Genomic DNA, 22,336 nt, shown 5'->3' with positions numbered 1-22,336 from the left:
TCCTTAATTAACGCATTTGGCATGCAAAAATATTGTTTTATGCTCGCGCGGGCCGAGTGTGTGAGTGGTTGGGCTTATGTGGCTTTCAGGGTTCATGTTCGGGCGGACAGGTCCTTAATTAGCCAGTGGGACAGAGGAGCCGCCACAACAGCCTGTCACGAATACATCCCTTTATGGGGATACGTGAGCTGCCTCTTGGTGTTCTGTTTGCCCAAACATTTTTCTATGCTTTGCGCAAATTGGGGCAAGTCACGCGATTTTTAAATCTCCCAAATGTGGCAGGCCGCTCAGTGGCAGTGGCAGTTCATTTTTGTTATTTTCCCCGTTTTACAGTTTGTTACGAAATCGAAATTCAATCAGTTTAATTAAAAACAATAAAGGAGAATGGCTGAGAATAGTGGGCAGGGCCGCAGCTCATAGTTAGTTGGGTTAGAGAATTGAGAGAAATCTAAAAACAATCTGGGAATCAAGTCATAAATAATGTAATTTCATTTGTCTGCGCCAGAAACATTGAAATAGTCTGATGTTTTTAAGTGAATTACACTCGTAGAGAAAAGCGCAATATTTTCATTTGATTTTTCGGTTCGACTCTCCAATCAATTGTAATAATTGAAGATATCCAGCAGAGGGGTGGTGTGACTGTCCCCCAATTTCCATTTTTTGGAGCCATTTCCAGGCCACCCACACCACCGAAATCTACATAAAAAGGCACTTGAGCTAGATTTCCAGAGTAAGTGAAGCAGACTCCCGAGCCGAGCCGGGCTGGGGCCTTGTCAATGGCGGGATGAGTGAGCGGACAGGAGGGGCCAACTTTAACGATAAAATATTTGCACATAAATGTCGAGCCGTATATAATAATGCAATTTAAGTGCCGTCAAGACGGCAGCCCACAGGCCCACAGGCCCGTTCCGGGCTGTCTTGGAGATAGTTGCTGCCGTAACCAATAAACCGCAGAGCGCTAATGGCCGGCCTGGAGAAGTCTGCGACTTGGCTTTGACTTTCTGGACCGTCTCTGGGGGTATTGAGTATCTTTTGGGGTGTATCGGAGCGGAAAGCAACGGCCATCTAGCCAGCTAGCCAACTAGCCAACTAGCCAACTAACGTCAAACGCAATGCGAAAAGGATTAAAAGTCATTTTATTAAGGAGCAGACGACAGAATGGAGCTACGGCCAGAAATGGTAGGATGTCTGGCGACAGTACCAGCCAGTGGACTGGGATTGACAGCCGGGGCGCTTGTTTTCGCCAAAAAGAAACTAGTTTGGCAACCTATTGAACAGGGATCCGAGTTGTCGACGTCGCGGCAGTTGCCATTGGCATCCCAGTCTATCCCAGTCGCTGGCTGGTGGCTGCTGGCTGTTTGTCTTTGCGGAGCTTATCTAATGGCCTGGCCAAAAGATAAACAAGCCCCGACGTCAGCGGAGGACAAAGACGCGACACAGACCGAATGGGATGACTGCGAAAGCGCGTTGGCTCAAATTAACTGCAATTTTCTGATATGAGCAGCCCCAGGCTGCAGGCAATGCCATTGTGGAGCTTCTTTTCAATTTTGTTGGCTTAAAGTGGAAGCGATTTGTGTCGAGAGGAAGAACTTTCCAACACAAAAGAGGTAAAAGAATAGCAAAGAAAAGCGTTAGGAAATCGTCCAAAAACTTGTAGAAAGTATTGTAGTTCTAAATGGGGATTATCCTGCAGAGCTATTTAAAGACTTTAATGAACCAGCCCTCGGATTTATGGATCTCTTAGCCCAATTAATACGACAACTGCTGCCAGCACTGAGCCAAGCACGATCCCTTAATTAAGATCCCTAGTCGAACTGTCTGTCAAGATTCAATTGAAACAGCTCCGGCTAACTAGCCTCGTGGCCGCCGAAGCTGCCACAGAATAGCGTGGGACGTCAGTTGAGCAATTAAAACGGGTTGACTAACTCGGAATGATTTGCTGCGACTGGCTCTCCTCCTCGCCGGCCATTAGCCGGCTGCAGATGGCTGATGGGCGACGGATGAGGTCTGTGTGTGGTCTTTGTTGGCTTGTTCCAGTGCTAGTACCAGTCCCGGTACCCGTTCCCGTTCCCATTGCCGTCATCGCTATAACACAGGCACGACCAAGATTGGGCGGCCACACGGACGATGTGGAGCACATAGTTGCCCCAGAGTTGGGTGGAAAGGGGGCGATTTGGCATTAGCTTTTGAGGCAACACAGCTGGCGGTCGGGAGCCACACAGACCACACACATGAGGTCGTCATAGTTTGCGGTATGGTCTGGTTTTCGTTTTGGGTAAACTGCCCCAACAAAAGTATTATTTATGCACGAGGAAGTAATGCTCGAACGGTGCACAGTGTACAGTGCGGCAAGTGTACCTGTGCCTCGTAACTGGCCTCTAACGGTCGGCGAGGCGGGAACCAGTTGGGTGCAGTTAGCCCGGCTAAATGGCACTTTACTCACCAGGCGGATCTCGATTTCGGCGTCGATGCGCGTGCGCAGCTTGCGGTTGGCGTTTCCGAACTCGGAAATGCACAGGAGCTGATCCTCGGCCCCCGCGGAGCCATTCAGCTGCAGGACTTCGTTGTCGCTGGACAGGACCTCGTCGTTGAAGGATATGGAGCGGGGCGGGGTGAGGGCCTGGGACTGGGCCAGGGAGGCCAGAGCTCCGGCCGTGGCCCCGGCGGAGACGGGCAGCTCCTTGCCGGCCTCCGTGTAGAGCTGGCGGACGCTGAGGGGTCGGGTGTCGCTGGTGAAGAGCTCCTTCTGGAATGACTTGTCCGTCTCGAAGTGATGCTTGCGCTGTGCGAAGGTGAGCAGGTCGCTTTCAGCTGCAAATGAGAATAAAAGTCTTAATTATAAACATTGTCTTGGCATTTCGTCTTTCATCTCCGGCCATTTAATCCTCCGCCCACCGCTATCATCGGCGGATAATTACAAAGAGCTTCTCGTGCAATATAATGGAAATAGCCCTCGATACGATTTCAATTTGGGCCACATGGCCATCGAGGCTGCTCCGTAAACAAAAGGGTGAGGCCATAAATCAGCGCGGAAATTAATAGAGTGGAAAAATCGCCACAAAACCAAGGACACGGAAAACACTATCAACAAGAGAGAAAAACTGAGTTATCGCTGCAACTTGCAGCAAAATGAATGCCATGAAAAATTGTAATTAACTTTAATAACCCAGCCACATGCCCAGGCAGTGGCACTGGGACTGGGACTTGGACTGGGACTGGGACTGCATATTTAATTTTCATGACAAAAACAGGGCGGAGGGAGCGAACCGGCGACCGTTTGTCTTTCTGGCTGTCTGTACATTTTGCATTTAATAGGCCGCCGCCATGTGGACTTGGTCGGTAATGAAAACAAGGCCCGAGGAGGAGTCGCTACCAGGAAGCGAGCCAACAGAAGCCGAAGCATCCACTCGTAGATTAACAAGCCCAGAGCAAAGACACTTGACACAGAAGAGGGAGACAGAAAAACGGGAGGAGGCACTGCATCTGGGAGATGGTCAGGATGACAGGGAGACAGGGCCTGGACTGGACCTGGACCGATGCCAGGAGGCATTCGAAATGGAAATGCAGTTGGAGTTGGAGATGGAGATGGGCTAGAGAAACGACGGCAACCTAGCGCTAAATTCAGGCAATTTTATGGCAGCCGGGCCGCATTCTGACGTTTACTGCGCCACTGGAAGACGCATGGCTCTGAATCTCTCTCGGCCCTCGGATCCTATTAGCCATTTCAAGTGCACAGACATTGGCACGCACCAAGTGACCCCCGTTGTCTGGCATTCTGGGAATAAAATGCGAAAATAAACAGTCTCCAATCTGCCCAGTTGCCTGTTCATTTCGCTGAAATGCGAAATTCAATTAAGCATGCTCAGGTGCAGCGGAGGAGAGCTCCTTCTGTTTTGGCCAAACGGAAGCTGACAGGCAGCCGTCCCCGGAAATGGCAAATTAACTTGGCAAAAATTGTTTTTCCTCAAAATATGGTTGCCCGTTTAAGAGGAGGGAGGACCAGGGACCTGGGCCCAGAGGCAGAGGCGTCGTCACGTCTGGGTGACGGCCATGGCCCTGCCATTGCACATAATTTATGACTCATGTACAAGAATGTCTCCTCGCACATTCGTACTGTGTACATGGAGCAGCAGATTGCAATCGGTCCCGGGCTGCAACATGGCCACAAATCCCGTCTCGAGAGATTGCCTTAAACTATTTCCCCCACGCGGCCAGGACGAGTACAGACGGAGATCATGGTCTGGTCATGTAACCACAACCAGGGCTAGTGCCCATCTATATATGGCTATAATCCACTTTTATGGCGATTTAGCCGCTATCCCAGTACAACTGTCAGGCTGCTGGCTCTGATATGCGGTCGGCCTGGGATCGATCGAATATGGGATGCTCTTTCTTGGTTTCATCTTCAGAGGCAGTACTCTTTCCAATTAAATCGCATCTAATTGCCTTTTAAGATTCATAAAGTAATGAGAGCCCTGAGCCAGTACTTCCGCAAACAGGTAGCGTGTTTATGCAAATAGCACGTAGTGTTCTCCTGAATTGGGAAATATTTATTTTTATGGCAGCCCAGCGATAGGGGCATGTGCAAATATTGTATTACCAGGCTGTTTGTAGCTTGGCGCCCGCCTTCTGTTGACATCTCTCGATTGTCATGTCAGAAGCGATGAAATTTATAGGAGGCCGCAAATCAAAGTGCCTCCCAGCCAGCCAGCCTCCCCTCCCAGCCAGCCGCAGTTGATGGAAAACCAATAAGCCCTGAGCCAATATATCAAAAGTGCATTTGCCAAGGCACCACACCAGACCAGACCAGGCCAGGACCGAGCATCGAGCATCGACACGTATGTAATGCGATGTTATGCGGCTGATTCTGATGCCGATGCTGAGGCATTCGCCAGATACTCGATGCCGATGTGGCAAAGCCGCAAATAAATGAGATTTGCACAAGATGTTGGCCAACCCAGCTGGGGCTGTGCGGCGTGTTCGACTCCGAAGCTGGCTCTTTTTAGAACTTACCCTGGCCATAAACTGACACCGAACGAGGCAAGGGTGAGCGGCTGGTGAGAGGTACGTGCAGCATAATAGCAGCTCGCTGGCACGTCGGCAGAGCTGCGGTATCTAGCAGATACAATCTGTCATAGACTAACGCGTTCCGTAGCATAATTTGCGCCAAACGAGTTTCCCGCGATAATGTCTTGGCAATAAATGATTTATAAGCCATCCGCTGGCTGCCTTAATTACGCTGATTGCACCAGGTTAGAGGTCGTTGGCCCCTCGGTTGCCGGTTCTTTGTTTCTCGAGTCTACGTCTTTTTGCCTTTGTTTGCCCAACTCTTCTCTGGCCGAAAACATAATTGCATCGAGTGCAGTTCCTCAGACTGAGCGGAGCTCAGCGCTCCTCGAATCAGTTGACTGGCCACTTTAACTTAATTATTTGAGGCGGAAAACAATTGCAGGCGATGCCACTGCCGCGGAGCCGAATTAAAGACCGAGTCCGCCCTTGGCCCTGGCAATCTGGCTGGCGGCCAGACGACACTCGCACGGATGCTCCCGAGTCCGGTCATGCTGCGCACAAGTATCGTAATGGCATTTAAAGCAATTACGGGTCGCATTTGGGGGAAGCGGATGGCCAAGGTCCTGCGACATCCGCGGCGATAAAATGACAGCCAAGCGATAAATTAATTAAAGCGTTTAAGGGGGGAGAGTGCTTAAGAAATCACAAAAATTGATGGAACAAGACACCTCGGAACACTGAAGATGAAGTCCATCAATCACAGCATGATCTCACCATTCTCAGCACTCATTTATAAGCCTGAGCTCCAACCTGATAACCTTAAAGAGCCCTCAAAAAGCATACAATTTTTTACAAATACAAGTCTCTGTCTGGAAATCCCAGCGCTTATCACCGACCAAGTTCAGCGTTGAGCTGCTCGGATGATTTATGGGCAGCGCTTTCCTCGGCGACAGGAAAAGCTTTAAGCAGGGAATGCCAACCAAAAAACTGCAAAATAAACAAAATAGCCGAATATATTTCTGGCAGCCCACATGGCCATGTAATACGCAATGAGGACCACAACTAGCCAAGTGCCCGAGTGTGGGTCTGGGAGTCACATGTGCTTTATGGCCGAAAAGTTTTCGCTTTTGGCTCTGGCGGAGCGGGGCGGATTTGGGGGTTGCTGTTTTAGCAAATTTTCGCCAAGCCAGGCCAACAAAGGGCCACCGCCGCATTTTGGGGCGCCACAAGAGCATAAATTGTAAAGCCAGCCAACAAAACAAAAGCTAGACAAATTTATGCAATGCCCTGGGGTGGCATTGGCGGCGAGGAGGAGGCCAGGGGCCCGCCGGCAGCAGCCGCTACCCAAAGCAATCAACGGGCAAATGTTGCACGTAATGCGACACTAAAAATTGTTGCCACAACAAAGCCCGAAACGCAGAACGCAGAACTGCAAAGGCAAAAACATAATGTTGACAGCAGAAATGGCGAATAAAATTGGTTTCGCTTTTTGCTCTTCCGCCTGGAAATCTCATTAAGCGGCCCGGCCAAGTCCCGTATGCGTATCCCAGGCCCTCGCTTCCTCCTTTTTCGGCGAAGACAACTTTCCCAGCTGCACTATTAAATCTGATTTATGCCCCCCGACCCGCCTGCTATCTTGCCATCCGATGAGAGCCACACCCACGCGAGAAACGCATTTCGCCAATAAAAATGGGCCAGTCACGTGGTTCTGATTCGCCAAGCCGCCGAACCGCCAAGCCCTCGCGGCCATAAAAGGTCGAAGTGCGACTCGGTTATGGGCTGACATGTAGGGTGGGTGAGCCGGCCCAGGACTAATGAACTGAATTATGTGCCGGGGCGAACTCTTTTCTCATTAGGTGTTGCAATGGGCGATAGCGCACGACTCAATGGGCTCTAAAGAGGATTAAAACGGAGGGAATCACTCGAATAGGACACCTTCCAATCGAACTAATCTCGACCTTAAACCTGCTTTAGAACTGGATTAGTGGGATGATAAGCCACATTAGGGATTTCCAGGAAAAGTGATAGCAGAGTTCCAAGAACCAAGTATTATTTTTGTAATAATTATGAGATATTTCGTGAAAAGATGATTCATTTGCGGGCCATTTGCCTGACCCCCCTAGCCATTCATAATTAAGTTTATTTAGGCCTTAAGATGCCTTCGACTGGCCTGACAATTTGGCTTTTATTTAAATTAATTGACCCCAAGCACTTGTCGTGATAGCAATTAGCGAACGCTTGTTTTTGTCTTTCGGGCCAATTAATAAGCCGCCGAGAGCCGGGCTTGCAGCTTGATTAAGCAAGACTCCACTTCCGCCCCCGAGCATAATGATACAATATAGATATAGACAGCTTTTTGGGGGGCGGGGAGGCCCCTGCTGACTTTATGACTTTACGGCCGTGTAAGGCAATTAAACGAAAACGTAAAATTTGCTGCTAAACATTTGAGGGCCGCCCCCGCTGCCGGTATGTTGCTGCCCCTTGCCGTTCAATTTCAATCATGAGCCGTGTCTATCAATCGATTTTACAGCCCCTGGGCGAACATAAAACGCAGCCAGCCCTGGCCTGGCCCGGCTGGAAATTGAATGAAAAATGCATCTCACCAACTGCCGCCCGGGGCAACTGCTGGCTGATGGCTGCCAGTTGCCAGTGGCTGGGCCCGTTGTTGTTGCTGCTGCGGCCAATAAATTTAAGTGACATGCGTTTTTCAGCGAGTACCCGCGGGATAAGTTAACTTAAAATTCCTAGGGGTTATTCACAGGGCGTGGGGTGGGGGCTTCCCGAAGAGGAACCCGCGATCAGCGCGACTGATATCATTAAGGGAACTCCACAGAGCCACATCCTCAGACAGGCCGGGCGGTGGTAGTGCTGCGGAAGTTAAAAATAAAGGCACCCAGCCCAGCCAGCAGCCTCGGCACCCAAAATTTTATTGGGTTTTGTGTCTAAAATTAAAGTCGATGCCCAAAAATGCTCAGAGGCCCGACAATTTTTCACGCGTCCCTCCCCGCCCGTCCACATGTGGAGGAACTCTTCGCTCAACCACTTTAGATATTGGATGGAGGGTAGGGATCCTCTGCTCTCCGCTTCCCTCACTCCCACGCTGCGACATTTTCCGGCTTTCCACGGCATTTCCCTTATTTTTAACAGCTCATTTAGCGCTGGCACCTTTTATTTTCAGAGATTTCCCCTCAGGCCACTGCCATTGCCAGTGACTGCTCCTTTTGTGGTTTTTATTCAAATAAAAAGTGGCGCAGCTGACGCTGGGAGATTATGGCCAATGTTTGACTTGATTTTGAAATAAAAAACTGAAAGGGAGGAAGTGAAAGCCGAAAGATGCGCCGCATCCGGTTTAGGCTCCAGTCCTGGACCTATCCCATTCCCATTCCCACTCCCAGGCCCGAGACGCTAACTAAGTCGTTTGCTCTTTTCGATTCCCTCTGACTTTCTGTCCGATTGCGAGATCTACAAATCGGGCCAGGAAAACAAATGGCCCTCCGCCCCGAGATCTCGGAGCGGGTGCCTCAATTGCCCTGCCAATTGCCAGATGTAAGTGGAAACGGTTAGGGCCAGCCCGGGGCCAGAGACAGAGCCATGCCGAGCAATTGAGTTAGCATTGAATACAATTGAACGACACTCCGGCCAGGGTCCGAAAGAGGCTGAGACCCAAAACGGGTTTCGCCATTTCGTGGAAGAGTCTTGAGTCTTGAGTCAAGGGCCTCCTCCTTCTCCCAAGTGCCCCCCGTCGATCGGAGTTTGGCTTGGTTTCCTATTTGCTATTCATTGGAAATCATTGCGGAGCGAAAGGCGGACTTACATATGGGCTGCCAACCTTGAACTGTGGCTCTGGACTCTGCTGGAGCTTGAGAACGTGGCTCTTGGGCTCAGCTCTTGTAGCTCAGTAATTTTTCCCTGTGTAGCCCACCTCCGCACCACCTCACTTTTATGTTAGAGTTCTCTTCCCCGAAGCGATTACTTAGCCTGCCCAAGTGTTTTGTAGTTTATGTTATTAACACTTTCCCAGCCGTTTATGCACCTACTTTGGGGCTTTAATGGCTTCTATATAAAGTTTATTACTCCGCAGTGGGGCCTCTTCCCCCTAGGCCTGTTTTGGCCACTAACTCTGGCCCCGCTAATTGGCCAGACACTCCTGAATGGATGTATAGGGTTACCAACTTCAGCGATTGATGCCCGACTCCCATTTGCATCTGAATTTATGCGAGGAAGCTCCACATCCACTCCTAGTCCTAAAAAAACTAATTAAATGCTTAGTCGGTGTGACTTGAGCCTCGAATGTCCTGGCTTCTATTATGCGCCAGCACTTGGCCAGAAGTGGCTTCCATCCAACTCCCGCGGGCCGACTCCGGGCTGTCTGGCAGCCAGGGTTCAAGCAGGCGGCGTAATGCATTTTGCATTAACATTTTTCCACTGGCAACAATGCCGGCCCGGGCCGGGCCGAGAGGGCCTACAGGGACACTTTAGCCCGACTGGCGAGGGGTGGGCTCCGAGGGTATTAAATTCAGGCTTCTGTTCGCAGTTTCTTCGAGTTATTCTGTTCGAAAGAGTTCTGCATTTTTTCCTGACTCCCTGACACGTGCTAAAAAGTTAAAGGAGGAACTTTCCACGGGCAGACAACAGGAAATGCTGCAGAACATTTTGGCAACACTTTGCTCGATGAACCGCCGCTGCCAAAGGTGCAGGACGACGCAAAGAACAGGAGCAGGACCTCCGCTAAGAGCAAAATAAACAACAGCAAAAAAATAAAGAAGGGGGGGAATGGACAAAATCCTGTGGAAACAAAAACCGGCAATATTTCCCAGGCAGGTACACGACAGGAACAGAGGAACAGAGGAACTGCGGAGTCCTTCGGCAAACAACACACGAGATACCGAGCTACCCCCAGTCCCGAGTCCTTTCTGCCTGGGACCTGGGAACGTGAGCATGTATGTATTCCTGTGAATGAAATCCAAGGCATTCCTTTCCTCACATCATCATTCATTTCTCATGTGGATTTTTATGGTTTCCTGCGACCCTTGAAGACGCTCCGAGTCGTTCGAGTCGAGGAAGATGAAGCCTTGCAGGCGATTGAATTACACACTTACTGTACTCTGCCGCTGCCCGGAGGAGGGGCAGGCATATCCTTACTGTCCTCGGCGTCAATGTCAGCCCTTGAGGGGCTGGAATAAATATTTGCATTCGCAGGAGCGCATCCTTGGGGAGATGGGGGCACTGCCATGCTAATTGGTGATTGCCAAAGAAACTGTTTCCTCAAATATATCTCTTCTTTGGTTTTAGAAAGTGGCTCTGCTCTGCTCACGCTGTGAACTTGTGAACCTTTGCGGCCTCCGGAGATATGATCCGATCAGGTGACAATCGACAAGCGCTATAAAGTTAGTCGAGCGTCTAACAGAGAAACCGCAGCGGATCTGGTTACCCTCCCCCGCCACTCGATGTGGCAATGTGCCACTTTTTGCGGACTCCTCCTCGCCGGCAGCAGGCAGTAAGCAGCCGGCAGCTGTTGCGGTTAATTAACGTCCGAGGAGCGGGCTGTCGAATGAAACCAAAGCGCGACATCGCCGACAATTTGTTTATTAGAAAGTTTCCCGCCAAGAGGCCTCCATGGCCTCCGTGAAGGAAAGTCATTAGAGTCCTCCTCCAACCAAGCCACGAGAACCGAATCCAACTTAATTATTTTCAAATCCAGCAACAGCAAGAGCCCCAGTATGTAGTTCAGAATATCTGATAGCCCACTTCTCGGCCAGAATCTCTTTGCGAAAGTTGTTTTTCCGCATCGCGCCCCCGCCCCGCCTGGAAAGACACTCCAAGGAGCAATGTGTCGAGATTGTGGCCATGGAGGACTCCTCCGCAGATGGCCGGGCGACGATTAGCCGAATCTGGCCAACTGGCAAGGTGTTGGCCGTTTCAGCCTCCAGGCCAGATACCCAGCTCCTGGCCAAGTGAAAGGCAAGGCACTGCTCACGGTTTTAGCCCCGAAAGCCAGCCATGTTATTTGTCTCAGAGTCAGTGGGGTTCAAACTGTGTCAACTTTCCCGAGAGGAGCACAGAAATTTGTCCGAGAATGTGAAACGGCTTTGATTTCCATTTGCATAGGGAAACTATCGGGAGGTCAGAGGACGGGGAAAGGCCATGAAGCGAATGTTTATCGTTGCCATTAAATGCAGACGACAATGTCGGAGATAAACGGCAGGCAGACGGCATGGGGGGATGGCTGGAGATCCTAAGCGTTCCAGAGGAGCGACAGCAGGAAGCCACGAGTGCCGAGGCTCCCCAGACGCCTCTATCAAGTGCTAAAGATCTGCAGTTAAGGTGCGTTGACAGGCGAGATGGTTCTATACAGAGAAAGAAAAAGATCCAAATCAGAGTAACTGAAGCTTATGCCTTTTGGTAAATTTTTCCAGTGGAGTCCCGGTCTTTAGCGCTAATCTCGTTCAGCACAACTCCTTCCCAGCCACGTCTGACTGCCACACGAGTGTCGGGTCCTTGAGACGAGCTCCATTTTGCGGCAAGCTCTTCCCAAAGCCCTCGGATGAGCTGCGATGCGGTCGACTATCTGCGGCAAGACAAGCCTTTGTCTCCGAGGCGGAGCGCTATCTCAAACATAATTATTGCCTCATTATGCGACGATGGTGTCGTTAATGTCTTCGGCAAACAACGCGCATCCGATGGAGGGCCGACACAGCCGCGTTAATAATGAAATTGTAAATAAATTGTAAACATTTCGACTGCGCCAAGCGCAAATATTTGTGCCCCAACTTGCCAGTCAGCCAGCTAGGCAGTCAGCCAGTATCTGTATCTCTGGCTGCATAATCTTTGGCTCCGACACATACATTTTCGATTTTATTTCGGTTTTTTCTTCTGTCAGCGAGGGCTGTCAGCACTGTGACAATTTTCCTTTCCCATCACAGCCATGGCAGCCACTCGGACGGGAAACAAACAAACAATAAGCTGATAAACCGGCCGCATCCCATAAAATATTGAAAACAAAATCGAAATTAAGCCGAAAAAGTTGTAATGGCTTTTAAAATATGCTTTCGAGCCGATAAGAGCGAGTTGATGGCTGCATTAGGCGTGGTTTACTGTGGGCCTGTGTGGCATGGAAGTGGCTGGCTGGCTCAGAGACCCGGTTCGCAGCTGAAACCTGTTATTGTCGGCGATTTGTTCAGCGTTTATTATCACCTGCACCGGTGACCGAATCAAGTGGCGATCAAAGCGCCGATCAGACCACACACCCAGTCCCGAGCGGGGATTGCCGATTTCCAAGGCAAATAGAACAAAGCTCTTCTGTCAACAAGATAGAACTGCAGTCAATGGAGAAATTAATTTTGATTTATTGGCCCAAACATGGCTACCAGCATAAGCTTTCAGTCAAGTCGATTACTTTCCCTAATTTCCGTTGCTTTAATGGGGGAAACAGTTGCACTGCCCAGAGCCCCCCATTTCTTTCAATTAATTATTTGTTGGACTGCGTTTTCATTGGATATTATGACATTTTTATGTCCCCGGAGAGATTCGAGTGGGACTGGAGTGGGTCTGGAGTGAGAGGCGCGAGTTATTGAAACATAAATTAGGCAACACATGTCCATAAAACATTTCCAGTCACTTGTCATATCAGTGAACAGTCTTTGAATTTACGACTCGACACACAGGACATACTGTTGGAAGTGTTCGGGTGGAGTGGCTGGACCAGCGTTGATAAGGACACTCGAAACCGACCCTAATGTCCCATTTAATGGCTTTCCCATCGGGCATCTCCAATTCTAAATCAATTTCCAGGCGCATAAATCAGGGGAGAGGAGCGCTTTCTGGGGAAAATCAATAAAGAAAACCCAGGGAAACCGAGTGCTGCAGATAAAACGAACAATCTATTAGCAATAAAACAAACATTAGCGAGTGGACCATAAATTCTGGGCGAAGACCCCCAAACAGAGGAAAATGTAAATCGAGTTGATGCGATAATTAATGAAAATTGAGAAATTTGGGGCTAATCCAGCTGGGCAGGCTTGCCCAAGACGCCATTAGGTATCCGCGGGATACTCTCCACTCCGCGGTATTAGAGTCTTGGGCCAAGTGGGTCAATTGGTGCCAATTATGCTTAGTTATACACAAATGGGATTCTCTCAAATCCGGCATTCTTCGGCCTCTCAAATAGTCTCGAATTTCTCCGCTAGTCGCTAGTCTCAGGGCAGTTCTCACGTCGCTCTTCAATGTCGAAATCCAACAAATCCATCATTCGGCATTGTGTCTAGAGTCTAGAGTCTAGAGCGGGCATCAAAGAAACATTTTCCCAGGGCGTTGGATAACTCGACGAACAAATTTCCAGCATGTTTCCCCCTCCTAGGTTCCCAGTTGGTGCGTTTCCCTGTTTGCCTTTACAAATTTTTGCCGCCACATAAAAAGCAGACCATGCATCTCCGCGAGGCGGAGGCTGCCTCACCCTTTGGCTGGCCTGGGCTCTCCTCCTCCTCTGCCCGTAAATCAATGCCAACGACTCTCGGACGTCTTCTTGGTCTTTTCCGGCCATAGCCACCAAATTGCCAATGGGCTTTCGGAGCAGTCTCATAATAATTAAGAACAAATTCATTTACACTTTCAAACGCCGCCGAGGGAGGACTTCTATATGGTTTGATTTTTGTTTTCGGGAGGAGCTTGCTGGGTGGGTGGGGGCGGTGAGTGTGTTTCTTGTGGACTTGACATGTTTGGGGCTCCGGGAATTTATTTATTGTGGATGTGAGATGCATTTAGTATCGCACATAAAAAAGGCGACAAACAAGCAGGCGGAACGGGGGCGGTGGCAGCAGCCCACAGATCAAATGGGAGTGTTCGATGGATGTGTACACTGGGCGGAAAAGTGTTTAATTCTTTTTAATGATTAACAAAGCATTGGACTATGCAAGAATCAAGTTTAAAAGATGATATGACTTTTTAAAATATATTTGAATAAAGTTTCAACGGATTTCTCACAGTGCAGGAGTCCACGCAGATGCCGCTGAAGCGCTACAACAGCTGGCCCATCTGCGGAGATTTCTGGGGAGCACTTCTGGTGCGGTGGGTTTATTGAACTCCCGGACGCACTCCCCCAGCCCGGCACTCGAAATTGCAAAACAATGCAAACTGCCCGGCCGCCCCCTCCGAGCGGCCAGAAATGGGTCAGCGGGCTCATTAAAATTGAAGCCGTGAACTTTCGCTGATCTCTGGCGTTCGTTTATTGCCACAATTTGTTGCGTTTGGACTGCTTGAGCAGCAAACTGGGCGGGGAATGGCTTCATTAATGCAGTGCACGCACTTATTCTGCTGCCTCCGATGTTTACTGACCCCTCGCCGTGGCTCGACTCTGTTTTTTATGTTTCGGCCCATAAATGGGAGGCTAAACTGCTCATTAGACTGGCATTGTGCGCACTTCGATTTCGAGTCGAGTCGAATTGAAACGAAACGCGCCAGGTTGCATTTCCGGTTGTGACAGTTCTGCCTTATTTCCAATTGAAGCACCAAGCGCCGCCGGATGTGCCAAGTGGGCAGGGACTCGTTGAAATCCGAGGGAAACTCTAAACAATATTCGATGCTAAACAAAAATTAGGGCAACTGCACTCGAGTCTCGGAGGGTTGATGGATGAGGTATTAGGAGTTGCAATTGATTATTGTGCTGCGACGCATTGTTGAGCAATTATGAGGCATTTCTCCCCTGCCACCGCGCAACCACACAGCTGTTTCACGGCGGTTCTGCAGATTCCCCTCCAAATTAAATCTCACAATAGCCATCACCAGGAATTTGACCCAATTGAACGGCCCGAATGGTCTCTTAACTGTTACTCTGCGAGGCTGCACCCAGCCGACTAGTGGTGTGTATCTCTCAGATAAATAATCGCATTCCCCCCGAAGACTTGCATCTCCGTCTCCGGCCTGTCTCTCGTCGCCATATCCGCTGTTGGTTATAACATAATTTACGTCTCTTCCGCCTGCCAGTCAGCTCTGAGCCGGGCTTTTCGATTCGGCCCTAATGTCAGGGCATTGTAATTGCATTTCGTGCTGAACTTCTGGTCCTACACCGCAGACATCAGACTCCGCAAAGGCACAAGAAATAAGAGGGACTGCTCCAGCATCCCAAACACGATTTCCAGCTTGGGAGCTTTATTTTTTGTGTTCTTTTTTGCTTTGTGGTTGCTGTGTAGTTGTATCTGTGTCTGTGCGATACAATGGCCCCACAACGTGGCCAGTATCTAAGCGTCGGCATCTTTGGTGGCCGTCGGAGTCGGAGTCGGATTCAGTGTCTCTCGTACTAGATTTCAATCTGCCAGCTTTGGTTTTAATCGCTTGGGATGGAGATTGGTTCGGTTTTCGTGAAGTTTATGGAACCTTGAATGAACTCGGACCGGAATGTGGCTCGAAACCGCAACATATGCCTATTGCGGCCTATCGAGTCTCTCGGATCTCTCCGATTCAGAGCTCACATCTGTCAGATGTACGCAGTACCACGTGCGGAGCATAAGTATCTGTATCTGCTACTTGAAGTGTAGTTCTATCTGGCCCTCGGCTTAAGCGCATTAAAGCAGCTAGACTATAGATTCCAACCCCTAATGGCGCAGCGCCCCTAAGCGAGCCTCCAGCTGCCGCAACTCGCAGCTCAACTCTCAACTTCTGGATTTTCGGGCATAGACAATCTAATTACTGTTTCCAGTGTGCATTCGGCGTAAATGATAGCCCGGAGGCACACACTCGCACATGTGCCTAATTAATCCCGGGCCGGGCAAGTTCCTGCCGCGACTCCACCGAACAAAGAGTGGAAAGCGCCGCCCACACCTTCGTTCGTTCCACCTGCCTTTCCCCGGCAGTTTGTTTTCTTTTTTGGGAGAAGCTTGCAACAAATCGCAGTGCGTGGCCTCCCACTCCCGGGAATTCAGCTCCGATTCCGGCTTCAAATGGGGCAGCCATGACTCGGCATCCGAGCTGAAAATGGTGGGGTCCCACGCACTTTTCCAGAGCCGATCCACTGCAGCCTCCACTGACTAACTAACTGAGGGAATGACTGACTGACTGACTGACTGGCTGGCTGGTCGGTTGACTGCATGACGCGGCTTAATTGGCCATTACGAGAGGCGGCTGCATAAGAGGCTCTGTCTCCGGCTTTCGGGCCTTGTCTTGCGCAAGTTCCCCCACCATCCCAGTCCACTCGAAATCCCCAATTCTCTGTCGCGTTTCAGGTTTTCCACGGTTATGGAAAATGATTTTTACCGTTGCAGGCACTTTGGTTTCTGTTTAAATGCAAATCAAGTGAAAGCAGCAACAAGTTATCTCAGCAAAAGAATGTATATTCCTTTATTGGCACCGACGTGGGTCAACGCACTCGGAAGAATAGAACTCTAGCCTTGGAATGGGTCCAAGCCAGGCTAAGAGGCGAAAATAGCTCTTGACCCGTAGCCCATTCCTGGATTAGAACGGCCTATCCCTCATGTCGTATTCCGGCTCATCTCGCCACAGTTGTTAACATGAAGAGATAAACATCGGAAAGCATGTCAGTCAGCCTGCCTGCCTGCCAGTATCTGTATCTGTATCTGCCGGCCTGCCCTTTTCCATCTCAATCTCCACGCATTCCCCCAAACATGCTCTTGACAGAGTCGTGTAAAAACTTATTCAACAAAAAACAGACAGAACCGACACAGAGACCGAAGACCGAAAGCGAAGCTGCTGGCAAAGCTCTGAAGCCCTTAGTAGTTTCAGATGTTACATGAACGGCAATCAGAGCAACGTGTTTTCCATCTAATGAATTGCGACTTCCATTGTTGGAGTTGCCTCTGCCTCTGTTGCAAGAGTTTCTCCTCCTGCCGCCATCGTTTAGCGCACTAACTGCCACGGAGGTGGCAAGCGCTCTATGAATAAAACATAGAAACCGACGAATTAGATCACGCGATTGTTCTGCGGAGCGCGGGAATGTATCTAGGGGATGCATCTAGGGCTCTACGCAGGATTTCCTGCTTCGGAGGTGACAACACAAAGGAGGCACCCCTAACCGATCACATTGTATCCGCTGGCCTGCTTAAATAAGCGATTAATAAATGGATTTCGAGTGTTGCAGGGCCTATCAATGGCCTGAAATCTCTTTGGGAACGGGGATCTATAGATAGACCCAAAGCCATTTGAAATTATTCGGCCTACACTTGAAATCAATACGCTGAGCCAGTGGACAGTATTTTTAGACCCGTGCCTAGTACCAGGTATTACAAAACGTCAGTCCACCATAGCACCTTGGCTGCGGCCCTATCGGAGGTGTGTGCAAACAAGTGGCCCCGATAAGAACGCTATCTGGAACGCTGCCAAGAACGCGCACTTATTATGTCACCCGGTCTAGTACCAGGGAATCCGATGGAGGAATCTAAGGTCAGGAGGCAGCTGCTCAATCCCAATCGCATTTATAGGCCTGGGAACACACCCAGTTTTGATTAATTTGCATACGACATGAGCTGGATCTGATCACCGCATCAGCTGTGGTGCCTGTTCCTGCCCCTTCCCATGTCCCTGTTTGTAGCCTTTTTCCCGGCAGCCCTTCCCCTTTATTTACTTCCCCTGCCCAGCCCGAACATAACTTGTTTTTGTGCCACAAACAAAGCAATTTTCGCACTGACGCTTCTTTCAGCCATCCAGGTGAGTGGTATTCACCCCGGCCGGCCCTAAAAGGGGTAAATTATGAATGCAGACCGCTTTAAGGGTGGAACAACGGGTTGCATGCAACGCGGCAGCATTGCAGCATAGCCTGGCAGCGAGGAGCACATTTTGGCAGGACCATTTGCTCACAGTTTGCGGTTTACGATGGCCGGAACGAAATGCCTACCTGGGCCCGGCAACGAGGCCCAAAGCGGTCCTGGTCCTCATCTGTCGCCCGGTGTTGCGTGATGTTTGCCTGATGAATGAAACACGCGCTGTTGCAATCAGTCGTCCGGAAATCAGCTCAGACAGGCAGTCAAAGAAAAGGGAAGACTTCCAGGCGAGACAGTCAGACAGTCAGACAGGCGGATATTAAGGCCGCATTATGAGACCCGCAATGGGCGACAAACTGTTTCCAGTTCCCCGCTTTGTGCAATTTGTGTTTGCGGCAAACACACTCGCTTTACGTAATGTCCGGAGTCCGGACCTCTGGGCCCCCGGTGCCCTGGCTCCCGGACTCCTCCTCGCGAGACCTTAAAGCTGCCCAAAACGAGAAAGGGCAGAATATAATGAAAAATACCAGAGGAATGGAGGCAGCAGCCCTGCACACTTGAAGTTCTTGGGCTGAGAATTCCAAGAAACAAGTTGCTGCTGAGAAATTCCGATGGTAATGCAAGGTAATGGGCCCTGGTCTTCCCAGGGTTCCTGGCCCGACCGCCTCCTGCCTCTCTCGCCGCTCCTGCAGTTCGTGCTTGATTAGTGCCGCTGTTTACCTGCACCGGGGACTGGCTGGTGATGGTGCTGATGCTGTACAGGTTTGTGGAACGAATCTATAAACTCATATCACACGCTGACTCCGGACTCTGGCGAATGGACTGGACCTGGCCCTGGCCCTGTGTTTTCCTGCAGTTTGTGGATGGAATTTCCCGACGCATTTTCGCTTTCCCTGCTTTGGGTTGCTTTTGTTCTAACGCCCACGTTTATCCACTCGGCATGGCACTCACATCTGTCTGGCCGGGTCTGCGGAGTCTGGTATTTGCAAACACGTTTCTCTGGCCGGGAAATTAAATTTAAATGCCATTTAATATGTAGGAGATTGTGAGGGGAGCCAGGGGCCCTGGGCCTCCTCCATTCACGTGGAGATTAGAAAGTCGTGCTCGATGAGAACCACTTGGGAGCTGGGTGGAGAACCATAGTAATAAAAGTCGAAATGCGGGTGCAGCGTTACCAAAAGGTGTTTACGACTCGGCCGGTGAACTTGAAAACCGAAAGAGGCTTCCACGAGGCCCTGGGGCTATTAATCAAGGCCCCTCGAATCGCATCCGCTGCACCTCGGCGACACAATCGTTACCAAAAAAACACCAAGAATTACCTGCCCACGGCCTCGCACATAAACACTATATCTGTAAAAGGTATATGAGGTGGACAGACAAAGCCCAGACAGACCCATTAATGTGAAGTCCATCCCATTCTGCTGGCGGCTGAGAATCGAAAATTGAAAAGCGCTGCGCTTCAAATCCGAAGCTAGCCGATCGTCTTCGATCTGTTGAGTTTCCAGCCCACCGATGGGCCCCAAAGTGGAAAGGGGGGGCAAGCAACGGTGGAGTGGAGCCAGGCCAGACCAGGCCAGGGCGGAGGCGGTGGAGGGGCCTCTCCACTCCAGTCGTCGAACGCATAGCTTAAAGTTCAATGACTGAAGGTGCGTTGTTGTTCTGACTGCGGCTGTCGTGCAGTACACAGTGAGAAAAAGCTTAGCTCCTTGGGGTTTAACCATCTAGAACTTGGATATTCCGAAAACACAAATCCTAGAACTAAAAGATACTTTATAGATGGAAAATATTTATCGAAAACTGAACTAACTCGTAAAAGCTCTAGCTTTTTGTTTGTAGATATTTTCTTTTATTATTGGTTTAAAAATTGATAAGGTACTTCCTTGGTTTTGTTTACTTGGGGTATTGGTTTATTTAATTTGATTGTTTTTTATTGGAAAACACATATTTGTGTGTTCTCGTTGTGTTTTCTGTGTGCTGTTGCTTAGGAATCCGTCAGCAACTTTGACTCGCAACCCATTTATATTGGCCATTCGGCTGTGGTTTTGGTTCTCTGCACTCGCTGGCCAAACGTGCAACAATGCGGCATAAACAGCGCCCGGCAGCGATCGGCAATCAATCCCCAGATTCCAGCCGCCCAGCAGACGCATCTAGCAATGGCCCGCCAGTGGCAGACTCCAGAGGAGGCACGCAATGGCCATTTTGCATAGCTTGTGGCCCGTATCTGAGATACTGAGAAGTTGAGATACAAGGTATTACTTCAGGAGGAGACTACGACTATTTTTGCTTTATTTTAATTGAAATTTAAGGAAAATAAAGGCAGCATTATTTGCCATCTCTCAGTAACAAGAACTGGGATTCTTGCTGAGATCGCGTCTGGGTTCGGGTTCGGGTTCGCGCCGAGCTGTTTACTTGCTAACGATGACAGACGCATCTATTTATCTGTATCTGGCTGGATGGCTGGCTGGCTGGATGGCTGGATGGCTGGAGGACTGGTTGCTTAGTTGGTTTACATTTCGGTTTTGCGCTTCAAGTGAGAGAAAAATGTTGGGAAAATAAACAAAAGGAGCCAACCAGCCAGCCATCCATCCATCCACCCGTCCAGCCAGTAAGAATTCCGACCGCAGCCCAAAGCAAAAGTGAAGTGGAGTGGATTGGCCCCAAAAAAAAGAAGAGTGGGGCCCCTGGGCCAACTTTGGCTGCAGCACAATCAAATGCTCATCAGCGCACTTGAAAATAATGCGTTGCTGTTTAAGGCCCAAAGACAGACGCACAACGCGGCACAGTATCTGTATCTGTATCTGTCGGTTCCCTGCGAGTACCAGTATGTATCTTTTTTCGGTTGGCTGTGTAGACGAGGCATTCTGTGGCTGGCTGTATTTTTCGTTGGCTTGTTTGTTTAGTTTTCGAGGCGGCACACTCACACTCGCACAGAACGAGACACGGACACGCAATGTTGCAGGTGGGAACAGGTTTTTGGCTTCGTTTTTTGTTGTTTTTTGGATGCGGGCCATATCTCTGGGTCTTACGAGTGTCTGTACGTACGTACATACATGGTCGTAGTACCATCTCGCGTTATTTATGCCCCACTGTGGCCGTAATTACAAATGCCCGTTTCCTGCAGAAAACAATCTCCGGGCATGTGTGCGCTTCGTTTGTATCTGCGTATCTGTGGGATGCCCACGCACATGTGTCCTCCGACTGGGCCGGGATCAAGAGTGTCCAGCGGGCAAGTGCCTCCTAAGTGGACAGTCCTTCTTCGGACTGTCGGACTCTTCAAAGTGGACTCCTCTTTCGCGAAAAGCGCCTGCTGTGCCTACTGCGCCCACTGCTTCCAAAATCCATGGAAAAGTAACATATTTTCCTGCTGCTCTCCATGCCAGTCACGTTGCACGTTGCTCGGTGGCAACATGGCCGATCGATCGGAGCGGAGCAACCCGCGTAACTCGGCGTAGCCCAGCGAACGGTAACAGACATGGAATCGGACTTGGAATAGGAATATTAACCCTCCTCACGCTCGGCTGCACTCGCAGCACTCTATGGTGGTTTGGTTAGCATTTTGCCCGCAAATGGCGCGATGTAATGGCATTTTCTAATATGGGCACGCATTAATGGCCCTGGCCACAGGTGAGCGGGGCTCGGCGAGGCCGGGGGCTGCCAATTGCAAAATTAACAGCCCATGTACGAGCCCTGGGCCGGCGCTCTAGTTCCTGGCAGCTTGCTCCCGGGTTCCTCCCGGGCCTCAGTACCTGAGCAATTAGTGAGCGACGTCCTCTGAAAATACCAGCAGCTGCTGCCGCTTCGGCTCTTGGGCAGCTGCCAAGGAGCAGGGAAGTAAACAGAGTCAGCTCTTGCGAAATGACAGCTGACAATGAGTTGCCACGTTCGGTGCCTCTTGTTCAGAAATGGCAGCGGCTAAGTGCACAGCGCAGCAAGAAAAATAATAATAATTGTTGGCACAAGAATATTGAGCTTTTCTGGCGAAAAACTCGAAACCTGGCTGGCCAGCGAAAATCCGAGCGGTTTGACAGCCACTGGCTACAACCTGTTGCTGTTGCAATGGCCCCCGACACTCCGGCACTTGCCACATAAACGGCCATTCGTGTTGGCCATTCCGCTATTTAACACAAGGCCGCGAACACAATGGGCCAAACGACTTTAGCCCGCTTATCTAAGCTCAGACGCCCCAGCCGTAATTGTAGGAGAGTCTCGGCCAAGGAGCTAATTGTGTGAACAGGCCCTTTCAGCCCCCTCCTGGCCGGGAAAAGTATGAAAGAGGTCCAGAGTCCACAGGGCGGGTAGGCGACAAAGTAAACAAGGTGTTAATTTTCACTGCCACGCTGAGAGTCCCACTCGCTTCCCTTCCAGGCTGAGGGCAGTGGAGGGTATGTGGCTTGGGGAGATGGGTTTGTTTGCCTAAAATTTTAATTAAAGCTCAAGGTTTTTTATACTCGAATTAGAGTACTTAAGGTACACATTAAAACACAGTTTCCTTAGAAGAGCTTGCTTGAAAAGTTACAGGCCTTGAGTTGGAGTTTACAAGAAAGAGATGTTCGGGGAATTACTAGAGTGGTTCGTAAGAAATTGTACTTTTAAGGTCAGTAAGTAGAGAAATAAATAGTAAA

General features: G+C 50.0%; 1 protein-coding gene across 2 annotated transcripts in view; it reads right to left on the bottom strand.

Annotated features, from left to right (window-relative positions):
* Positions 1–22,336, bottom strand: part of gukh (NHS actin remodeling regulator GUK-holder) — a 34,962-nt gene that overhangs the window by 10,970 nt on the left and 1,656 nt on the right. For both annotated transcript variants that reach the window (XM_017245436.3, XM_017245437.3), the window contains exon 2: positions 2,444–2,811. In XM_017245436.3, the coding sequence (XP_017100925.2) occupies positions 2,444–2,811 (368 nt within the window). The remainder of the gene's footprint in view (positions 1–2,443; positions 2,812–22,336) is intronic.

The sequence above is a fragment of the Drosophila bipectinata genome, chromosome 3R, assembly GCF_030179905.1.
Source record: "Drosophila bipectinata strain 14024-0381.07 chromosome 3R, DbipHiC1v2, whole genome shotgun sequence".
In the NCBI taxonomy this organism is placed as follows: domain Eukaryota; kingdom Metazoa; phylum Arthropoda; class Insecta; order Diptera; family Drosophilidae; genus Drosophila; species Drosophila bipectinata.
Note: the sequence above shows the minus strand (reverse complement) of the source record. Positions and strands in the feature narration are given on the sequence as shown.